Source organism: Meles meles, chromosome 3 (assembly GCF_922984935.1).
Source record: "Meles meles chromosome 3, mMelMel3.1 paternal haplotype, whole genome shotgun sequence".
NCBI classification, from domain to species: Eukaryota; Metazoa; Chordata; class Mammalia; order Carnivora; family Mustelidae; genus Meles; species Meles meles.
Window position 1 is genome coordinate 98384321 of NC_060068.1, and position 22618 is coordinate 98406938.

General features: G+C 38.8%; 1 protein-coding gene across 1 annotated transcript; it reads right to left on the minus strand.

Annotated features, from left to right (window-relative positions):
• Positions 1-9913: 9913 nt before the first annotated feature.
• Positions 9914-15782, minus strand: LOC123939252 (serine protease inhibitor Kazal-type 6-like). Its single transcript, XM_046001154.1, has 3 exons — positions 15741-15782; positions 11278-11393; positions 9914-9959 (listed from the first exon to the last, which is right to left on the minus strand). The coding sequence occupies exons 1-3, from the start codon at positions 15780-15782 to the stop codon at positions 9914-9916; spliced, it is 204 nt and encodes a 67-aa protein (XP_045857110.1).
• Between the last annotated feature and the right edge of the window lie 6836 nt (positions 15783-22618).

Here is a 22618-nt window from a genome sequence, read left to right on the forward strand (position 1 = left end):
CATTAACACTAAAAATATCTACCATGTACTTGGGAGATTTCTATGTTTTAAGCACTACATTAAATCTTATATACATTAAGTCATTCCAGTTATCCCAGAGAGAAGGAAGTTGAGTTCTGGGGCAAATAACTTGTCTAAGGACATACACTTTGTAAATGGCTGAGCCAGCATTCAAACCCAGGTCTTCCAGACTTTAGAGCTAAGGTAGTGAAGCATAATCTTTTATTGAAAGAAGTCTTAGAGCAGGTAAAGTTCACACTCTATATTTTTATGTGATGAGATAGAAGCCAGAGAAAAGGAGTAAGTTGCTCCTTATTTAAAAAAAAAAAAAAGATAGGAACATAATGAGAATTAGAAGTGAAATCTTAGCATCCCAGTTGTGGGCACTTTCTACTTCTCTCTCCAGGAGTCTCTCTTTCTAATTATCTCTTTACTTTGCTTGGGTGAGTAAGAATGCTCAGCTTTCTGTAAAACGAAAGCTTCTCAGGCAAATTCTGGCAGTTGAACTCCTTAGGTAAGAATTTCTTATTCTTAAAGGTGACTCTAAATGAAAATTTCTGATTTCACTATAAATTTTTTCCTTGAGGAATGAAGCTTCTGCTGTTAATTGTGGTCTGCTGAGGGGAACACAATTAATTGGCCTGGAACTCCTAGATTACCTACTAGGGGCCCACGTGACCCAGGACAGATGATCTCATCCTACAAGATGTAACACTGTTTTTACAATAGGATAAAACCATCTCTTGTGTAGCATTGTGCTGATAATTAAAGTAGTCAATTTGTAAATAAAAGTTCCTTCTCAATTAAATATGTGATGGGCAGCTACCATCATTAACCATCCTAATTATCATCACTATCAATGTCATCATTAACAACATCACATCACATCAAGACTGCTGACACTAAATGGTCTGGTCCAGAATGTCTTTTCTCATATATATAGTACTCACCTGCGAAGATGAACAGATAGGCCATGTTGACCAAAAGCAGAAAGCCGCCTGATGGCTTCATGGTCGGTGAGATCTGCAAGGTCTGTAGGGAAAGTGTTAATAGAGTCCACCACCGTTGATGTTCTACGGGCTGTGTTTTTAAGTGGATTCGTATGTATGCATTGAAGTATATACATTTGTCAACCAGCCAGATTCTTCACCCTGATTGTGTAATCTATTTTCCCAGCAATTAGAGACCCCAGAAACCAAAGAAGATTATTTCACGCCTTTTGCAAACAATCAGGGATAATGGCCAAAAGTGATGTTTGGACAGAATGAAGTGAATTCCACGTAACACACACAGTTGGCTCCCATCAGCAGCACATGGTGATAATTGCAATCAAGTCATTTTGTTCTAATTTGCTTATTTTGATCTATCTGCCCCCAGCAGAACTTTGGGCCAGAAAGCTTCCATCTTGCGGTAACCTCTATGATGGTCTGTATAAGATATGTACAACATTAATAATGTTTTGTGTCATGGGTACTAAGACAGTGAAAATGCTGATGTGAGAGATTTTGAGGTGGAGGAATTCACTAGGCCGACTAAGGACATAACCCTAATAGTCATTACATTAAAGATCCAGACATGCAAGGTGAATGTGAATTGGAGACTTTGTCTTTCAACCCTTTGCTTTTAGGCAGCACGTGTGAGTTGGTTCCTATTCAATATTATTATTCTAGCAAGTTTTCACTGGTGGATTTTTGTCATTGTTCATAAATGCCATTCACACTTACCTTCCTCCTCCTTCGCAGAAACACAGTGTGCCCTTCTTCTTAGGGCTCTTGTACTCACTCTTTCCTCTGCTAGGAAAAATCTTGGTTGAGAGATTTGAATAGTTCGTTTTTCTAAAATATCAGTTTACATATTACTTGCTCATCAGTGAAGATTTCCCTGACAATTCAAAGTACACCCACCCCTCATCAGATTAATTGTGCTTACCACTTTCTTAGTTCTTTTTAATATCTACAATTATCTTCCTCATTTAAGTATTTACTTGTATATTTTCCCACCAAGTAAATACATATCTACACACAGTCATATGCACAAATGTACACACCTACATTCTAGGATATGAGCTCATGGATCTTTTCCACTACTGTGTCTCCATGTCTCCATGCATAAAATAAGGTCTTGCCCATAGAAGCCTGTAGAATGATACTAGTTTTACAAATGCTAACTAATAAAAATTCCTTCTTCCTTCAAAAATAATAACTGAGCACCCATTATTCCATGTATTACCAGATGTTGAAAATGTAGTGAAAACAAAGACAGATTCATAGAGCTTACCTTCATTTTTTTCTCAGACACTTGCTGGGAGGAACCTACTGATTCCAGGAAATTTATTAGATTCTGCAAATTTAAAGATGAATAAGAGGTCCACCTGGGTGGCTCAGTTGGTTGGGCGGCTGCCTTTGGCTCAGGTCATGATCCCGGAGTCCTGGGATCGAGTCCCACATTGGGCTCCCAGCTCCACAGGGAGTCTGCTTCTCCCTCTGACCTTCTCCCCTCTCATTCTCTCTCTCTCTCTTTCAAATAAATAAATAAAATCTTAAAACAAAAAGTAAAGATGAGGTTCACAGATAGGAGGAGAAAAAGCAATTTGGCTAATGTTATATACAAATAAGTAGGGGACCCCTGAGGACAGCACATTTGGGGAGCAGTGGGGGGTGGTGGGGGAAAGGCTGAGAAGGGTGGTCAGGACCAGCCATATTTGACCTTCAGACTTAAGAAAGTTGGAGGCACATAAAGTGATAATCAGCATTCTAAGAATAAAGATTAATGCAATACAAATTTAAAAATTAATACAAAAAGGAACCAAGATATATTTTGAAAAATAGTTAGACTCAAATGCAGACACAGGCCTTGTGCTGAAAGGTTTATAGGTGATGCTGAGTTTTGTCATAACTCTTGTGCTTGAGGTTCATTAAGATCACTGGATCTATGGGTTTATAGTTTTCATCAAATTTAGAAATTTTGTTATTATTTTTTTAAATATTTTTTCATTCCCTCATCATCCTTCTCCCACAGTGCATGAAGTTGTCCTACAACTTACAGGTATTCTTTTCAATATAAAATTTTTCCTTTGCTTTGTTTTTGCTCATTTCTAATGCTTGTCTTCAAGTTTGCTAGTCTTTTCTTCTGTACTAGTTAATCTGCTATTAATACCATATGGTTTATTTTCCTCAGACATTTGATATTTTCATATTTATAATACATTTTGGTTCTTCTTTTTTCTATCATTCTTTCTTTTATCTTCCATTTACCTTACTGAACATGCTATTCTACTTTCTTGAAGAGGTAACTGATTTGATAGCCTCATCTGTCAATTACATCATTTATGTTATTGCTGGATCTGTTTCTATGATTGATATTTTTCCAGATTCAAGGTCATGTTTCCTTGGTTCTGCCTTCTATTTTCAGTTTTTTTGCATCTGTTTTCATTCTCACTTGGTCCTTCTTTAGATATTATTTATCCTAGAGAATCATTAACTCCTTGCCCCTTGCAAGGGAGACATATGCGGTGATGTGTTCTTGAGATCATGCCAATTTCACTTACATAAAAGAGTATGAAGGTTCTCAGTAAGTCTCATAAATTAACCTATAATTAGTTATGACACCTGTAGGAGTGGCTCAGTACCTCTTGAAATACTCAGTATGAAAATATTTAATGGTGTCTGCTTAAATCTATAAAACTGTTTTCAAAGCATTGCACATCTAACAAAATTATGACCACAAAATGGGTTAGATTTTATTAAGTAAACAGTTTTCTGTGTAATGAGAACTCAAGGACTGTATTTATGAAGTCAAACTATTTGTCTAAAAAGTAGAATAATTCAGGTAACTGTCATTGTCATTCTAACCTGAGAATTGTGTGGTTTCCTTTCCCATTACTTCTTCCTTTTTCCAGCTGATGGTCTTTCATACTTTTTCAATACTGTGTTATTAACTATAGTCACCAGGCTGTCAGTGGATCACCAGAACTTACTCATCGTATGTATGCCTTTTTTTTTTTTTGTATGTATGCCCTTTGACCAACATCCTCCTATTCTCCCTTATCCTTCCCATCCCTGGCAACCACCATTCTTCTTTCTGGTTCTGTGACTTGGAATTTTTTTGATATATATGACATTATGCAGCATTTGTGTTTCTGTGTCTGGCTGTTACCTTTAGCATAATGGCCTCTAGGTACATCCTTGCTATTGCAAAAAGCAGGATTTCCTCTGTTTTTTGTTTGTTTGTTTGTTTGTTTGGCTGAGTCACATTCAATTGTATATACTGTTAAAGTAATTAAGGTAGGAGGACACCGCTCTGAGGTGGCTCTAATGCCTTGGTAGACTATGTAGTAAGCAAAACCAAACTAAACCAAAGTCAACACGCTCACATCAGAGGAAATGGAATGTAGGCAAAACCAGTTGCAAATAAGCCAACTGCTACAGGTAGGGGCAACCAAGTAATTGCTTTGCTTTGCTTCCACATCTGTGTAAAAGCCTTTCCTCTGGCTTCTGTCTGTGCTCCTAACCATTTTAACTTTGGTGCTGCCTGATTTGAATTAATGTTTACCCAAATAAATGTGTAAATTTTAGGGATCCTCAGTTTATCCTTTAACAGCATACACAAAATTTTCTTTGTTCATCTGTCAATAGTCACTTAGTTTGTTTCCATATCTGGGCTATTGTGAGTAAGGCTGCAGTGAACATGGGAGCACAGAAATCCCTTTGACATCAGGATCTTTTTACTTTTCGAGACATATCTAGCAGTGGGATTGCTGAAGCACATGGTAGTTTTATTTTTAATTTTTTTGAGAAATTTTTAAACTGTTTTCCATAATGGCTGTACTGATTTACAATCCCACCAACAATGTATAAATTTTTTTTCTCCATAACCTCACCAAAACATGTTACCTTTTGAATTTTTGATAATAGCCATCCTAACAGGTGTACACTGATACCTCATTGTGGTTTTGATTTGCATTTTCGAGCTTCTTTCTATGTACCTATTTACACATCTTCTTTGGAAAAATATCTATTCAGTTCCTCTAAAAAAAAATAGCCAATTTTTTAAAATTTTGAGTTGTATGAGTTCCTTATGTATTTTGGATATTAACCCCTTATCAGATACATGGTTTGCAAATATTTTGTCCCATTCTGTAGGTTGCCTTTTCATTTGGTTGACTGTTTCTTTTCTTGTGCAGAAGACTTTTTAGCGTGATGTAGTCACATTTATTTAGTTTTGCACCTATTGCTAGTGTTTTGATGCCATATCCAGAAAGTCACTGTCAAAACCAAAGTAATGAGATTTTCCTTTTGTTTTCTTCTAGCAGTTTTACAACTTCAGGTCTTCTGTTTAAGTCCGTAATCCATTTCAAGGGGGTTTTTGTATATGGTATAAGATAAACTTCATTCTCTTGCATAGGAATATCCAGTTTTCTCAATACCATTTATTGGCAAGGCTACCTTTCTACTTTGTATTCTTGGCAGCTTCCTTGAAGATTAGTTAACCGTTTATGTGTGAATTTATTTCCGTGTTCTCTATTCTGTTCCATTGGTTCATGTGTCCATTTTTAAGCCACTACCATACTGCTTTGATTCCTTTAGTCATATAATATGATCTGAAATCAGTGTGAGTGATGTCTCCAGCTTTGCTCTTCTTTTTCAAGACTTTCTCAATAGTTTATCTATTTAAGGTCTTTTGTGGTTCCAAATGAATTTTAGGATTTTTTTTTTCTATTTCTGTGAAAAATACCATTGGAATTTTGATAGAAATTGCATTGAATCTGCAGAACAATTTGGGTTCTATGGACATTTTAACCATTTTAATTCTTCCCAGCTAATGAACAGAGGATATCTTCCCATTTATTTCTACCTTCTACATTTTTTTTTCATGAAGACTTTACCAAGAGGCAAAGAAGGTCATTATATAATGATAAAATGTTATTTTATCATGAGGATAAAACAGTTGTGAATATATATGCACCCAATACTGGAGCATCTACACATGTAAAGCAAATACAATAGAACTGTTGGGAGAAACAGACAATGACAGAGTAATATCCCCTTTTCAACAGAGGATAAATCACCTGGACATTAAAAAGGAAATGTTGAATTTGAACTACTGTTAGGTCAGATGGATGAAGTGGAACAGAACAGGGCATCCAACAGCAACAGAACACACATTCTTCTTGAGTGCAAACAGAACATTCTCTAGGGCAGATAATTTGTTAAGCCCCATGAGTCTTACCAAATTTAAGGAAATTAAAGTCATATCAATATCTTTTTCGATTACAAACTTATGAAACTGGAAATCAATAAGAAGAGGACAATGGGAAGACTCACAAATATGTGGAAATTAAACAACACATTTCCACAAAAAACAACAACAATAACAACAACAACAACAACAACAACAACCACCACCCAGCAGACAAAGGAGAAATCAACAGGGAAATTAAAAAAAAAACAAACCAGAAACAAAAACAAAATCCATTTGAGACAAATGAAAATGGAAATACAATATACCAAAACTTATGGAATTGTGCTTTATGATGTGCATTCTTTTAGTGTACATGTCTTATCAAATCTAAAGGGTAACTAGTGAGCTAAATGGGGGCCATGCAAGGATTCCCTTCCCTTATTAGGTTAGGTCTAAATCTTCTCACACGAAAGCAGAAAACATGTGTTCTGCTTATTTTCCCTTAGGTCAAACTACAGAACTTAAATGCACTCAAATTCTGTAAAGTCACAGATACCAGCTCTGAGGAAGAAAAGAAGAAAGTCAGAGAAAGACCAAGAACATTTCAGAGAATGCCTGGTTCAGAGTTAGTGACCCCTTTGAACCAGGACTTCTCAGGCTACAACTCTAGCCCCATCATGAAATTAACATCAGTGTTCACATGTTAGGAATTATGGTAGATACTGTCACCCTCTTTGCATGTTCTTTTAAGCTTTTGTGAAGTTTATGAATACTTGTAATTCTGGTGTCTCCAAACATAGAGGACTAATCCCTCCAATTCAACACTTATATCCCAGTCACTTAAATTACCTAGATTACATGAAAAGTAGTTTAGGAATATGGGATGGAAGTGGCCATCTCGAGTAGAGACTCCCCAGCTCTCTGGCTACGAGGCTGTGGATGAATCTTTTATATCCCTCTACCTCAGCCTCCTCTTTCAGACAAAGGAGCTGCAACTTCATGACCATTGCTAAATTTAAAGGTGATCGTGTTTGGGTGCTGATCAATGGGACCCTGGGCAATCAACGATAGACTGCTTCACCTAATTTGTTGTGGGGAGTTATTTTAGTCTTTTATCTTAGTTACTATTTTCTCTGGCCTATTTTTTTGCCCTGTTGCTTCTCTCCCAATTTTTTGCCCTGTTGCTTCTCTCCAATTTTATCTTATGTGTGTGGGGGGGGGGATGCATATGTTTATGTATACTACTTCAAGAAAACTTTACATAGGCACAGGCAAGCCTCCGGTCAAGGCCCCCTCATTCAGCCTACTCACTGACACAGAACCTCATTTCTGCAGTGAATTTGGCTTCCAAAAACCAGGAAGAGGCAAACAGATGAGAGAAATGTGACTTGGCAATGCTTGGCAGGGAAAGAAAAACACCTGAGGATACTCGGTGCTTATGAATTTGGTATGGTCCGGTTTTGACAAGGTTTGAAGGTTTAGTAATGACAGATAGGAGTGTTCAGATCAAATCCATTGTTTTCTTATGCTTTCAAGAGAAGAGTACAAGCCATACTTGAAACAGTGTGTTCTGTCCTGGCTTTCACCATAATGAGAAACAGAAATAGAATTACGAATATTTGCTTCTGTTGGAAGAAACTCTGTGTTTTTAAAAATCATTAAAGAAACACTTTTACTGAAAAAATTTTAAACGTACAGCAATATTAAAATAATTTTAGAGTGAACCCCTTGAAACCTACGTGCTAGATTGTACCATTGCTCTTTTACTATGCTAGTTCTGTCACATATCTGTCCATTAATCCATCCTTGATGCAATTCAAAGTAGATTGCAGACATCAGTATCATTGTCCGAAAAACTTCACTATGCATATTGCAATTAAGACCACACTACATGTAAAAAAAAGACTATACTGCATGTTTACATTCTTTTCTTTGGATGCCAAATTTGCAAACTATGATATGAAATCTTAAGTGTGTTTTCACCGAGGTTTGACAAACATATACATCTCTGAACCCAAACTCCTATATTCTGATCTTGATTATTTTCTATGTGACTTGCCTCTTCTTTCTAAGAAATACATGATTCTGGCCTTCTGTGGTTTATTTTTTAGGTGCTTCCCTTCCACCCCCAAAGAATAGTTCAGAACTGTTCAAGAGATAATAATTGAATTATTTACCCAGTTATAGCATCTGAAATAAGCCTTGAAATAAATGGTAGTCTTAAGAGGTAAGGTAGGCAAGAGATTTGGGTGAGGAAGGAAGAGTAGCCGGAGGGGCCCAAGGTGGCACAAGAGGCCTTCCAGGCAGGGCCAGGAACAGTGGTGGAAACAGACATTTTTTGGGGACAGCCAACAGGAACCTGGTCCGGCTGGAGAAGACAGTTCCAATAGGAGAGAGGATGAGTGGGCCATGTCAGCAGACAATATGTTCAAAGACTCACAATGACTCAGTTTCCAAAGTACACGTAGTGCCTACATGTCTACATAAGAAGAAACTAAATTATACCCGGAGTAGAAACTGAAGAGGAGAAAAGAGCATAATTTTGCTTATGAGCAGGGCACTTAGTACACAGATAAAAATAGGACAGAGAAAAACCCCACATGATGAGAATTTTCAAAAATGTGGAAAGAACGGAAGGTAGACATTTAAAAAGCAAAACTATTTAAATACTGAGAAAAAGAACAAAAATATCCTGGATGGTGAAGACTGTATCATGCTGAAACCGATGATGGAACATAGTGGGGTAAGCTACTGATTTTTGAGCTCTCCTTACTCATCAGAGTTTGTTTAACTGCTTACATACATCATTTTCTTAATCTTCACGATAAATTTAGGAGGTAGATACTAATATCCCCATTTTACAGATGAGTACATTATAAAGGAAAGAAGTCAAATGACTTGTTCAAAGACACACAGCTTATGTGAGAGCCTGCGACTCTCATTCTGGTCCGTGTGACTCAACGATCCACCCTCTTCTTGCCTTACCTGAACTATGTATCTTGTGGGCCTTTTTCTCCAGAAAGGGGAATAGTCTTTACACATGGAAGAGCACAAATCCCACACTTCAAAGAGTAGAAGATGTATATTTTGCCTAGGGTAACCTAATCTCCCTGGCTCTTGAGCTAAAGTTCAGATGCATCCCCAGTTTGGTTAGGTCCCATTCCATTGTATACACAAAGGGTAACATCTATGTACAAAACTCTACCATTCCAAAGAGATGAGAAAACTGTGGTCTAGGGAGGATGATTTTTTTTTTTTTATATAAAGCACTTTTCCTGAATTTAGGAAGAAGTGGTATCATGGGATCTACCACCTAAATAATAGGTATTGTAAAATAATTATAAACACAATGTATTGTCACATTGTTAAAAATCTCTCATCATCTATATGGCAACTCCAAGAACAGGAAAGAGGAAGGGATTTTCCCAAGATCCCACAGCGACTGCTTGTTTGATTTAGATCCAAAAAACAAGTCTTTTTAACCAAGTTTGTGCCAGGTCAATTGTTCCATAATGTATCCATGTATCTTCTTGATCTTAAAGTAGAAACCCAAACAACGCTTCTGCAGAATTTCCTTTAATGACAAGCAAATCCAGGGCAATTGATACATACTGAACTACCCAAGAGCCAGGAGGAGTAGAAGGCACATCTTTATAAATTTAAGGGATCCATTAGAGAAAAATAGAAATGAGAAAAGAAGTGGCTGGAAGTCAGCACAAACATTGCACAAAATTCAGCATTCTCCTTGATGCTTTAGGTTGATCTTCCCACCACTCTTCCTATAAAAGAGAAAGACAAATGTATGGTCAGTGCAGTATCATTAGTATTCATTACAAAGGTTGGAAAAAGCTTTGACAGCACAAGGTCCCTGCAATCCTTTGATTCTACAGGTATCCACGTTTCTGATTTGGCAACGGTTAATTAAATGTACTCGGAGATGACATCTGGACAAATTATAGAGAACATGAACCTTAAACAAATTTCAGCATTTTACCAGTCTTGCCTCCTGGTTTCAGTTGCTCATTCTCTGAGAGGAAATGTGCAGACAACCAGAAAAGGTGAAAGTGACAGAGAGATAACGGCAAAGGGACTCCAGTGTCACAGTCCTCACAGAAGACGTAAGAGGTTGAACCACATATTCAGCCGTTAGGTACTTTATAGCAGGCCATGTGTTCAGTTCTCCTCAGCAATAAGTGTCCATTAAATCAAATCTCTATTTACCCTTCTGCCTTTCTTCTGGGAAAGTGTGGTGTTAATCAGGTATGTTACATAAGCAAGTAGGCCCATATTAATGTATTAATTTCATTCTATGTGCCTGGCCCTGTTATTATTAATAGGGAGTTGTATAATCCCTGTGTTTAGCCATTTTATAGCAAAGTTGAGTGAAATGAAGATATTCATGGAAGAAACTCTAATATCAGAAAATGAAGACAGTGGCCAGGAGTACGAGACTTTTATCTGGCTTGAACAAGGGTTAAAATCCTTGGTTTTAGGGCAATCAATTAGACTAAAAGATGGATTGATTGGATAAATTTTTATTAATTACAAACTGATCCCTTGGGAGGGTCACAGTTTAGTGTCTAAAATCTACAGCATCTGTTCTGTTCCTTACAAACGTGTAAATTCGATCAATACATATGGTCTTTGATGGGATCTTCCAAGGATCCTCTGTAAAGTTTGACTAGTCTGCATTCTAAAGGATAATCTTTTCCTCTATTCTTTGATAAAGGGCTCTTTTTCAATGGCTCGTTTTCATCAAAATAAAAGAGGAATGAATGGGGGGAGCCTGGGTGGCTCAGATTGTTAAGCATCTGCCTTTTCAGCTCAGGTCTCCTGAGAGGTTCCTGAGAGGAGTCAGGCTCCAGCTCAGCAGGGATCTGCTTCTCCTCCCTCTGCCTCTCCCCCTGCTTGTGCTCTCTCTCTCTATCAAATGAATAAATAAAATCTTTAAAAAAAAAAAAGGGAATGAATGGAAATTGGTACCTTAGTAACATGTAATTTGGTATAAAAGCAAATGTCTGGAAATAATACTTTTATTGATGATAAATTTTCTCCCAGCTTTTTCATGTTTCTGATTTTGATGAGTATTATACTTACACCATCGCCTTACAAAAGGCACATTTATTGCCATACGTCTGGCCATCGGAGCCACAGTGGGGGTTAGATTCCCGAGTGCAGTAGACCTTGGGATCCTGGAACTCACCACAGTCAATCTACCAACATAAGCATATGGTGACATCAACGTTAGTGCATCCTAGTCCACAGGGACTGTCCCTCAGAACAGAAGCTTCGGGCAGCAAGCTTAAACGCACACACACATGCGCTCTGGATGTAAAGCTCCCTGAAATAGAAACATAGCTTTTCTTATCTGCTTAACTAGAACTTATTAAATGTAAATGAGACTTTTTCTTTGAGACACAGGAAACCCATTTCTGTAGTTATGGCATTCAGGAGTAAGTTAATGATGGAAGGCAGATGCTTACTCCTTATATAAGGAGTGAGGCAAATGCTACAGGTATGATTTTTTGCTCCAACACCAAATTATTCGGAGAGTAGTTTTTCAACTTTAAATGCTGTTTGCTTTTTCTTTCCTTCCTTCCTTTCCTTGTCTTCCTTCCCTCTTCCCTCTCCCTTCCTCCCTTCCTTTGTTCTTTCCTCCCTCCCTCCCTCCCTCCCTCCCTCCCTCTCTCCCTCTCTTCCTTCCTTTCTCTCTCTCTTCTTAATTTAACTCTAACAGCATTCCTTCTGCATTGCTATAAAGATACAGAAGATTCTTGCAAGGAGTTCCCATATGTTATCTGATGGCTTGTTAGTTTTCCCTATTGACTGGGACATCTATTTACTATCTCTTGAAAACAATGGTCTAATGTTTTTATCATTAACTTACTCTGTCTCAGGGTCTATTTGTAGAATTCGAACTTTCGCATGTACTATAAAAACATAATAATGGCTGCCTAAGCTGCTCTATTTAGAAGGATCCTGAGGGTGCATCCAGCCTTGGAGAGAACACATGCTATGACTAATTAGTAATTATCATCACAGGTCCCATAGAAGGGAAGGTAGCACCTATGCACTAATATTTCTCCTTAGTTTTAGTGGTCTCTCAGGAGTAGCCTGGAGTTTTAAGATTCTTTTCAATTCAGTGTCAGCTGAGTAAATACTTGGTGTGCAAATGATATGTGAGTCATTTTATTCCAGAGTACAGGCAATATGTGATAGGTAAACCTGAACTCCTCCAGAGGCCAGCTGTGTGGGATAAAGTAACATTTAAACATGAGCACAGAGACACTTCACTTCATCCCAGTTCCATTAAAACAACACTGGCTCATGTTTATGAATTGATTCACAATATTTAAACTACTCTTATATGGATTAGCTGAGTTGAGACTCACAATAACCCTGAGACATACAGTGAACGATGTTATATTTACTAGTTTATATTTACTAGTTTATAGATGTGAATAGTGATCCTCGGGAAATTTATGTGGCTTATCAATGCCGCAAGGGCAGACACCACTGAAACCAGTGCTTGACAATATTCCTTCTCATTGCTGGTCTAGAATATCCCACAATCTATGATGGCTGATTTCCAGCACATCCTCATTGAGAGAAATAAAGATCAACGGTCACCATGCACTCTTGACCACACTTACAGTCACGACATGTAGACTTCATTAAAATACCTTATTAGAGACAGGCATGGGCGTAAGTGAGATGAATCATTTATTCAAGATATTAGTAAAGGATTATATATTGACAAAGTCCTCTGATGATTTGCATGGAGAAAGCCTCAGCAAAAGAATCACACAGCTGAGTTTAAAAATATTATCACATATATCAGGTTTAAGGCAACTGAGACTATTAAATATAGATTCTTGTTGAAATTTGGCACTTGTACTGTTGAGGTTGGGCGGTGTGGTACTTAACAGAGATCTTAGGGCCTGGCTGCGAGAAGATAGGCTTCTCATTGTTCCAGCTAAAGTTCTACTTTTCCCCACAGCTCTTCAAGATATCTCCTACCTTCCAGACAGTACTCTTTCCTTTAGGTCTCCAAACAGAAAAAAGGCTGAAAAATCTTTGGGGTCTTTTAAATCACAGGATAATTTTCTCAAAAGCTAATGTATTTTACACTTAAGTCATGGATGTATACATTTGCAGCTTTGTGCTTGAGTCAAGAAAGGACTGTAAACGCCAGAATCATCACTGGTATTTTCATGAATTCCACAAAGAGCCAATGGGTAACTACTATTTGGAGGACACAGTGCTGGGTGCTGGTGATACAGAGAGAAATCAGTTATAAACACTGTCTCAATAAGCTCACTATCTCATCTGCATTAGGGAAGCAGAGAAGATGCAGACAACTGGGGTGCCTGGGTGGCTCAGTTGGTTAAGCCATCTGCCTTCAGCTCAAGTCATGATCCCAGAGTCCTGGGATTGAGTCCTGCATCGGGCTCCCTGGTCAGCAGGGAGCCTGCTTCTCCCTCTGCCTGCTGCTCCTCCTGCATGTGCCTCTTGCTCTCTCTTTCTCTCTGACAAATAAATAAATAAAATCTTCAAAAAAGAAGATGCAGATAGCCATAGCACAATGTGTGATCGAGGCCACAGCGGGCCAGGCACAAGCAGTGTGGAAGCAGAGGACAGAGCATCTTGGTCAGTGAGGAAAAGAAAAAACAAATTCTGTTACATGAGAGAGACGCCTCCTTAAGACACCTTTCCCTGGCAGTTGGCTCTCTGATCTTGCCATCCAGCCTCTTTTGCCCTTGAGAAAGCAGATATGAAAGAGGCAGTTGGGGATGGTTCGCTGTTGAGAGTGTTTAGACGCCACTTCCCTCCCCAAGCCCGCTTTTCCCTTCCTCTGCTCCCCTGGGAATGACTAGGCAGAATATAAGATTTCAACAATGAAAACCTAAACAGTCAAAGAGCCTAGGAACAGACTCCTTCAGAACATAGACATACTTTGCATTCTCCCATTGTCCGGGCCTCCGGGGATCCCTGAAGGGAGCTGAGGAATCCTGTTAGGGAATTTGTTCCACCACACACCATTAACTAGCTGTGTCATCTTGGACAAAGTACTCAAAGCCTCAATTTGCTCACTAGAGACTTGGAAAAAATAACCATTTCCATGCTTCATTCCGAGCATTGTTACGAAGATCAAAGGTGGTCATAGAAGAATTGCTGAAAGTCAGGGTAGAATATTTGAACAGTCCTGGGCAAGGAGTGTGGAAAATAAGCTTCCGATTATAGGCCTGCTTGAACAGTACCATTGGACTAGACGGTCTCTGAAGACCCTTCCACCTTGGATGGTTTAAGTCTGAGTAGTGTCCTCTCTCAATAAAGTGGCTTAAATAAAGCTAAGTCCTTAGTTCTTCCATTGGGTGGGAGAAACAACAACCTATGCCCAAATGCCTCCTCTTTTATATCTTGAGGACCCTCTTCACTCAGTGTGTGTGAAATTTTAGCATGGTGACTGAGGACAGAAAAGGACCACTCTCTGAGAGCCCTGGAGGATAGAGAAGGTGAAGGATGCTTTTGCAGGGAAAGCCAGAAATCCTTTCTGGTAGGCAAAGAGCAAGGCACGGGCATAGTAGGGCTGGGACTAGAGAGAGGCCAGGGCTGTCACAACTGGAGGAGAAGTGGGCTAAGATTTCTGAATGTCATGTCTTTCTTAGTGAAAGGTCCCCCACTAATGGGTCCGTGATTAAAGAGCCAGACTGATACAAAGCGAAGGTCAAGCAAAGCTTTATTTCATGCCAAGCATCAAGAATTAAACCGACCATTCGGGGCTGCACCTCTTAGAGAGAGCGCAACCTCTCTCTGCTTCACAGACTAGCTTTTAAGGGCAAAGGCCATGTGGTTGGACCCAGCCATGCACAGGTGGCCAATGAAATTGTAACACACAGAGAAAGCTGCACAGTCATGCTAGGTCACACATAGTGACCGATTGAATTACAATTTACCCTAGTAGATAGTTGACCTAGCCTATCACCTTGGTCAGAACTGGCGCCCAAAAGGCTCCCAAAGGGTGGGGCCCACACTCCTTGGTAACTAGGGAGATAGTATACGCCCCCCCCACTGATTGTATACCTCCACCTGGCCTGACCCACCCTTGTATTTGGGCTTTGTTACCTGGGACTGGTTTCCAGGACTTGTTTTTAAGTAAGTCCCCTGGGGGAAAGGGGGGCAGGGACAGTTTAAGGGTTAAACAACAAGGTTATTGTTTCACCGGATGGAAGGGCTCTGGATAAATAGGTCCTTACACTTAGGCCTAAATTTCCTCTCCCCTTTTATGTTTTCATTTTAGACTTCTGTACACGGCATCCAAACCACTGGCTTCTCGGTGGAGGTCAAAGCAGGTCTAGACTAAGGGGATGGTGGGATTGTTTTTTCCTCCTTGAAATTTTCCCCTGTGAGGACTTTAGGACACCAAGGAGAGCTGAAATTCTCCCCTCCTCCAATCGTTTAGAATCCCCTACTGCTCTGTCATGTTGGGGACTGTCCTGTAGATAGAATTAGACAGACCTGCATCTGAATTTTGCTTCTTTCACTGATTAGCTCATTACCTTGTGCAAAAACTTGACTGCTGCAAGATTAAGTTTCTTCATCTTTAACAGGGCTAGCCATGCCTGTCTTGTGAGGTTATCTTAGTGATAAATCCTTTACAAACACTATGTAAATCTCTAAGTATGTGCAGGATTGCAACTATGAATAGTAACAATGGAAATTATATCACAATCTACAATTTTTGGAGCCCATTATTTATTATCCTATGTTAGTGAATTTTTTGATGTTTTAAAGATTGCCGTTGGGTTTAACAAGCACCTCCATTTATTTCCTGAGTTCAGCTTCTGAAGACCATGTCTAGGCACTTGGGTGCCAGTATTTGGTATCAGCCTGACCTCTTGTGGTTCTTCAAAGAACTGTGCCTTCTGAAATATTCTGGAATAGAGGGACACTTAGGTACCCAAATCAGTGGAGTTTTTTTTTGTTGTTGTTGTTTGTTTTTTTTTTTTTTTTTGCTAACGGGGACTACCAAATTATTTAACTTGTCTGGAAAATGAGCTTGTACAGTAACTCAGTCACTCACCTAAAGAGTCAGGATCATTGATATTTTAGTCTGGCACTTTAGTTCTACAAATAAAGCCAATGAAAATTTGCAAACCACACACAATCATACAAAAATATCCTAGAGTGTAATACTTCACCTATTCTCCCCTTTACTAAAAAATGCTAGTTTAGGTGCCCCTAAACTACTGTTTTCATTATAGTACTTCTTTGCTTAAGAAGTGAGGATAGTGAACACTAACATGTATTTATTTGCTCAGAAAATCATGCCACTCAATATGCATTCACATGCCCTGCACAATGGCTTTCTGTTGCTGATCAGAAGTAGCATGGAGGGGCGCCTGGGTGACTCAGTGGGTTACCTGTCAAACTCTTGATTTCAGCTCAGGTCGTGATCTCGGGGTTTTGAGATGGAGCCCTGCACTGGGCACCGTGGTAGGTGTGGAGCCTACTTAAGATTCACTCTCTCTCACAGAGGGTATATACCTCAATATCATCAAAGCCATCTATGAAAAACCCACAGCAAGTATCATTCTCAATGGGGAAGAACTGAGAACTTTTCCCCTAAGGTCAGGAACATGGCAGGGATGTCTACTAACACCACTGCTATTCAACATAGTACTAGAGGTCCTAACCTCAGCAATCAAACAAAAAGAAATAAAAGGCATCCGAATCGGCAAAGAAGTAAAACTCTCACTCTTTGCAGATGATATGATACTTTATGTGGAAAACCCAAAAGACTCCACTCCAAATCTGCTAGAACTCATACATAGAATTCATAGAATTCAGTAAAGTGTCAGGATATAAAAACCAATGCATGGAAATAAGTTGCATTTCTATACACCAACAGCAATACAGAAGAAAGAGAAATTAAGGAGTCAATCCCATTTACAATTGCACCCAAAACCATAAGATACCTAGGAATAAACCTAATCAAAGAGGCAAAGAATCTGTACTCAGAAAACTATAAAGTACTCATGAAAGAAATTGAGGAAGACACAAAGAAATGGAAAAACATTCCATGCTCATGGATTGGAGGAACAAATATTGTGAAAATGTCTATGCTACCTAAAGCCATCTACATGTTTAATGCAATCCCTATCAAAATACCATGAATTATTTCCCAAAGAAATGGAACAAATAATCCTAAAATTTATATGGAAACAGAAAAGACCCTGAATAGCCAGAGAAATGTTGAAAAAGAAAGCCAAAGTTGGTGGCATCACAATTCCAGACTTCAAGCTCTATTACAAAGCTGTAATCATCAAGACAGTATGCTACTGGCACACACAAAAAAAAGACACATAGATCAATGGAACAGAATAGAGAGCCCAGAAATAGACCCTCAACTCTATGGTCGACTAATCTTTGACAAAGCAGGAAAGAATGTCCAATGGAAAAAAGACAGTCTCTTCAACAAATGGTGTTGGGAAAACTGGACAGTCACATGCAGAAGAATGAGACTGGACTATTTCCTTACACCACACACAAAAATAGACTCAAAATGGATGAAGGACCTCAATGTGAGACAGGAATCCATCAAAATCCTTGAAGAGAACACAAGCAGCAACCTCTTCAACCTCAGCTGCAGCAACTTCTTCCTAGAAACATTGCCAAGGGCAAGGGAAGCAAGGGCAAAAGTGAACTATTGGGACTTCAGCAAGATTAAAAGCCTTTGTGCAACAAAGGAAACAGTCAACAAAACCAAAATACAACCCACAGAATGGGAGAAGATATTTACAAATGTCTTATCAGATAAAGGGCTAGTATCCAAAATCTCTAAAGAACTTATCAAATTCAATACCCAATGAACAAAGACCCTAATCATGAAAGGAGCAGAAGACGTGAACAGTCATTCCAGCAAAGAAGACATCCAGATGGCCAACAGACACATGAAAAAGTGCTCCACATCACTTGGCATCAGGGAAAAACAAATCAAAACCACAATGAGATACCACCTCACACCAGTCAGAATGGCTAAAATTTACAAGTCAGGAAACGACAGATGCTGGCAAGGATGCAGAGAAAGGGGGAACTCTCCTACATTGTTGGTGGGAATACAAGCTGGTGCAGCCACTCTGGAAAACAGCATGGAGGTTCCTCAAAAAGTTGGAAATAGAGCTACCCTACAACTCAGCAATTGCACTACTGGTATTTACCGTAAAGATACAAATGTAGTGATCTGAGGGAGAACATGCACCCGAATGTTTACAGCAGCAATGTCCACAATAGCCAAATTATGGAAAGAACCTAGATGTCCATCAACAGATGAATGGATATAGAAGATTTGGCATATATATATATATATCTATATCTATATATATCTCATATATATGGAATAGATAGATAGATAGATATACACACAGCCACCAAAGAAATGAAATCTTGCCATTTGCAACGATACGGATGGAACTAGAGTGTATTATGTTGAGCGAAATAAGTCAATCAGAGAAAGACAATTATCATATGATCTCTCTGATATGAGGAATTTGAGAGACAGGGCGGAGGGGGGTTGTGGGGGGTAGGGAAGGAAAAAATGAAACAAGATGGGATCCAGAGGGAGATAACCCATAAGAGACTCTTAATCTCACGAAACAAACTGAGGGTTGCTGTGTGGTGGGAGAGTAGGGATAGGGTGATCGGGTTATGGACATTGGGGAGGGTATGTGCTATGATGAGTGCTGTGAGATGTGTAAGCCTGATGACTCACAGACCTGAACTCCTGGGGCAAATAATACATTATATGTTAATAAAAATAATGAAAAAAAAAAAAGAAAAAAAAGATTCACTCTCCCTCTCCTTCTGCCCCCACCCCAATATTTTTTAAAAAAAGAAAAGAAGACGCATGGAGCCACATGTGGTCACTCAACATGGAGTCAGGTGTCCTGAGGTGGTAACTACATAGTTTTACTGCTGTAAAGCTTGAGTGAGGTAGGTCCTCTTTCTGAAGCTTGAGTTTTCCTACCTGTAGTTAAAGTGTAGATGTTGGTTAACATGGCCAAGTTGTATTTAGGCATCCTGTCAGTATCTTGATTATAAGTTAATGCAAGCTAATTAGGAAAAATGAACAGCCCCAAACAAATTTTAGCCATGGAGCATGATTTTACTAACTATACTATAATCCACCATGCCTTTATCTTAAAATACTAATAAAAATAAACTTAGGTATCTCAAAATTATTGTAAAAGAAACCCACTGACAATTATTTATTTTTGAGCAGTTTGTTACATTAATTCCAAACTGGAATATTAGTTTAAACAGCTCCTTTAGGGTGTGGTTTCCAAATACCCAGCCTGATAGGGAAATAAGAAAAAGAAAGACAAAGTAGTGAGTATTCTGACCAAAAAACTATCCTTATTTTGAGATTATGTCTTTCAAGCATTTTGGTATTATACCTATAATTTCTTTAATAAAGACTGATGATGATAAATAATAGTTTCATTTTTAATTACTGTTATTATATCTTAATTTTTATGTTACTTAATATTCCAACTTGGCAAATTAAAGAGTTGGCAGCTTATTAGTCACTTATATTTACAGGGAAAATTTTACAGGACTGTGAATCCCTGAAGTCCAGGAGCATGCTTTTCATTTAGTTTGAACACTCTTTTTGAAAGAATGTGAAACTTTTACAAATCAGTAATTTAAACTGCTCACTCTAGTTTCCCCTCAGCTGTTCCCTCATGGAGAGACTTCCTGGCATGAGAGTATTGACTTTGGTGTTAGAGAAAACTGTCTCTCTTTTGTACTGGCTGGATCAGATTTGAGCAGGCATGTTTCCAAGGATAGTTTCAACTTCTGCCTCTTGTTGGGACTGCCATCAGCTTTCCAGACACACAGACGAGAAACTTAGGCTTTGTGCCATCTGAAAGATGGGAGGCATCCTCCTGGCCCTTGATATTTGAGTGCAAAAGAGGCAGCAGTCTTGGCCAGGCAGGCTAGTTCATAAAAATCTAGATACCTAAGGCCAGAAAGGGGTTCTGGAGATCCTTGAATCCATATTCTCATTTTAGAAATTGGAAACAGAGGCAAGGAGAAAGGAAGAGACACCCATCGGAACACACAGCCAGCAAAGATTCAAACAAGTACTCATCTGTACTATCTCCAGGGTGCTGGAGCATTCCAAAGTCAGTGCTTCCCAGCATCAGAGAATTACCTAGAATGTAGATTCAAAATTCCCCAGCTGTGTGATTGTTACTCAGTTAGCCTGGCATGGTGCCTGGGGCTCTGCATATTGAGGAAGCAGCCCACAGGATCCTCAGGCAAGCAGACTCTATGGTTTGGGTCCATCTATAGGAACAGAACCAGTAAACAGCAGATATTCAATGAACCCTAGGAAACACTAAAAGTCCAATCTGAAATCCCAAACTGAGGGAAGAAAAGGAACTTGTGTGTTAATGAGAAAACTAGGGTTAAATTCCATTTGCTTTAAATCTCTATGTAATGGCCTTATCATATTTTACTACTTAGTGGAATATGGAATGCTTGTTTGGATCTTATGTCCTTTCTCTGTTTGTTTTGATATTTAACATAGACTAGGCTACCATACACATTTAAACATAAGAACAAACCAATTTTAACATGTATAATTACATATAGCAATACGAACATGTGTGCATGTACTAGGACACAAGTGCATGTGTATGCCCATGTGTGCGCATGCGCACAAAACACTGACAGTTAATTCTATGGTATCATTCATTGGGAGATGCATCTCAATTTCCAAGATGTTAAAATTTGAAAAAAAAAAAAAAAAGTCTTATGCAAGTGGTCGGTACACTATGGCTGGAAAATATTTTTCAGCTCCTTTGCCACCTCCAATTAGTTGGCGGTCGTATCTGGGAACTTTTGATGCCAAGAGTTCTTTAGCACAATGAGGTTAACCAAGAACCAAGGCCAAAGTCAAGTAAACACATTCGATATAGACACAGGGGCAAGACTGGCAGAACAAACCCCACTTATCTGTGTTGTCTTTTAGAAGAACGAGAAAACTAGAGAAAAGGTGGTGGATTAATTTGGAAGAAGAGGATCAGCTAAATAAAGAAGATAATTTGTGCTTTTTCCAATTTTCAACCCCAAGTGTATTTAAGCTCGAATGAACCTGTTTATATATACTCAGCCCAAGACACTGAACAAGCTTGCTCTCTAAGCTTACTATCTCCTGTAGAAGCTGCTCATGATTGATCACTAAGTCATCCTCCTATAGTCACCAAATGCTCGTACATAGTTTATATAACTTAAATCTAATTCTATGAGGTGAATAATATTATTCCTTTTCTATAGTTGTGGAAATGACAGCTCAGAAAAGCTGAGCAACTCCCCAAGATCACACAGTGAAATCAGTGACCAAGCATTAGCACTATTATAGATTTGCCTGACTTTTATTTATACTCATTTCACTTTAACAAAATCTGAGAATGGGCATTTAGGCTCTTTAAAACTGAAAACAGTATACTCAAGTAGATATTGTAGTTAAGAAAATGAATTACTTCTGATTTCTGCATTTGGGCCCCTTGTTCATTGTTTTTGCTCTTTCACCCATAGGCAAACTTCAGTGCCAAATGCCACCCGGGTCTGAAGAATAGATAAAAAATATAAACTGACCTGTACTCCTTGACTGGAGACACCTGAAAAATAAAAAGGCGTAAAATCTAAACAATGTAGTCTTTGAATGTGCAAAAAGCAGGATTTGCAAAATTACGACACCCCCCACCCCCACCCTGCCCCAGGCTGGGAATAATACATTTTCTTGGTTCTTGGTTGCCTGAACAAGTAAGTCATGGCATGGTAGTTTTATTGATTACACCTGTTCACTTCTCAGGGTGCAGCAGAAACTTCTAAAGTGATATATAGGACATGGGCCTTGATGGGTAATATTTCTTGGCAATTTGGGGAGAAGTTAGAGGAAATAGTTTAAGGATCTGAAGATTCATGTGATAGTCCTGGTTAAGTCACGAATTTACTATGGGAATGACCAGATCATCTCTAGCTTTGCAATAGAGAAGTTGGGTCGGAAACTTTCCTCTCACTTTGGTGTTCAGGATTCAGCACATGCAGACCCTCCCCAAAGCCTTTGTCCCGGCTAGCTGGAGAAGACGCTACATTTGTTGTTTGTTCTTTGAGCCCCAAAGTGCTCTTCTGCCCTTTATACTCAACCAGCTTTAAAGATTTGGCCCAAATACTGACTCATAAGGACAAACTCTTTCTCTTTTCTGTGACTTATTTCTCCTGCTACTTCTTTCTAAATTGCTGAAAGAGAAAAAAGTCCATAAATGGAGTCTTGGTTCTCTCCCTCCATCTTTAGGATTATGTATGTGATATTAAGTTGTGATTAATTTGCTCAGTGATTTAAAATACTGATAATAAAAGTCTCGGG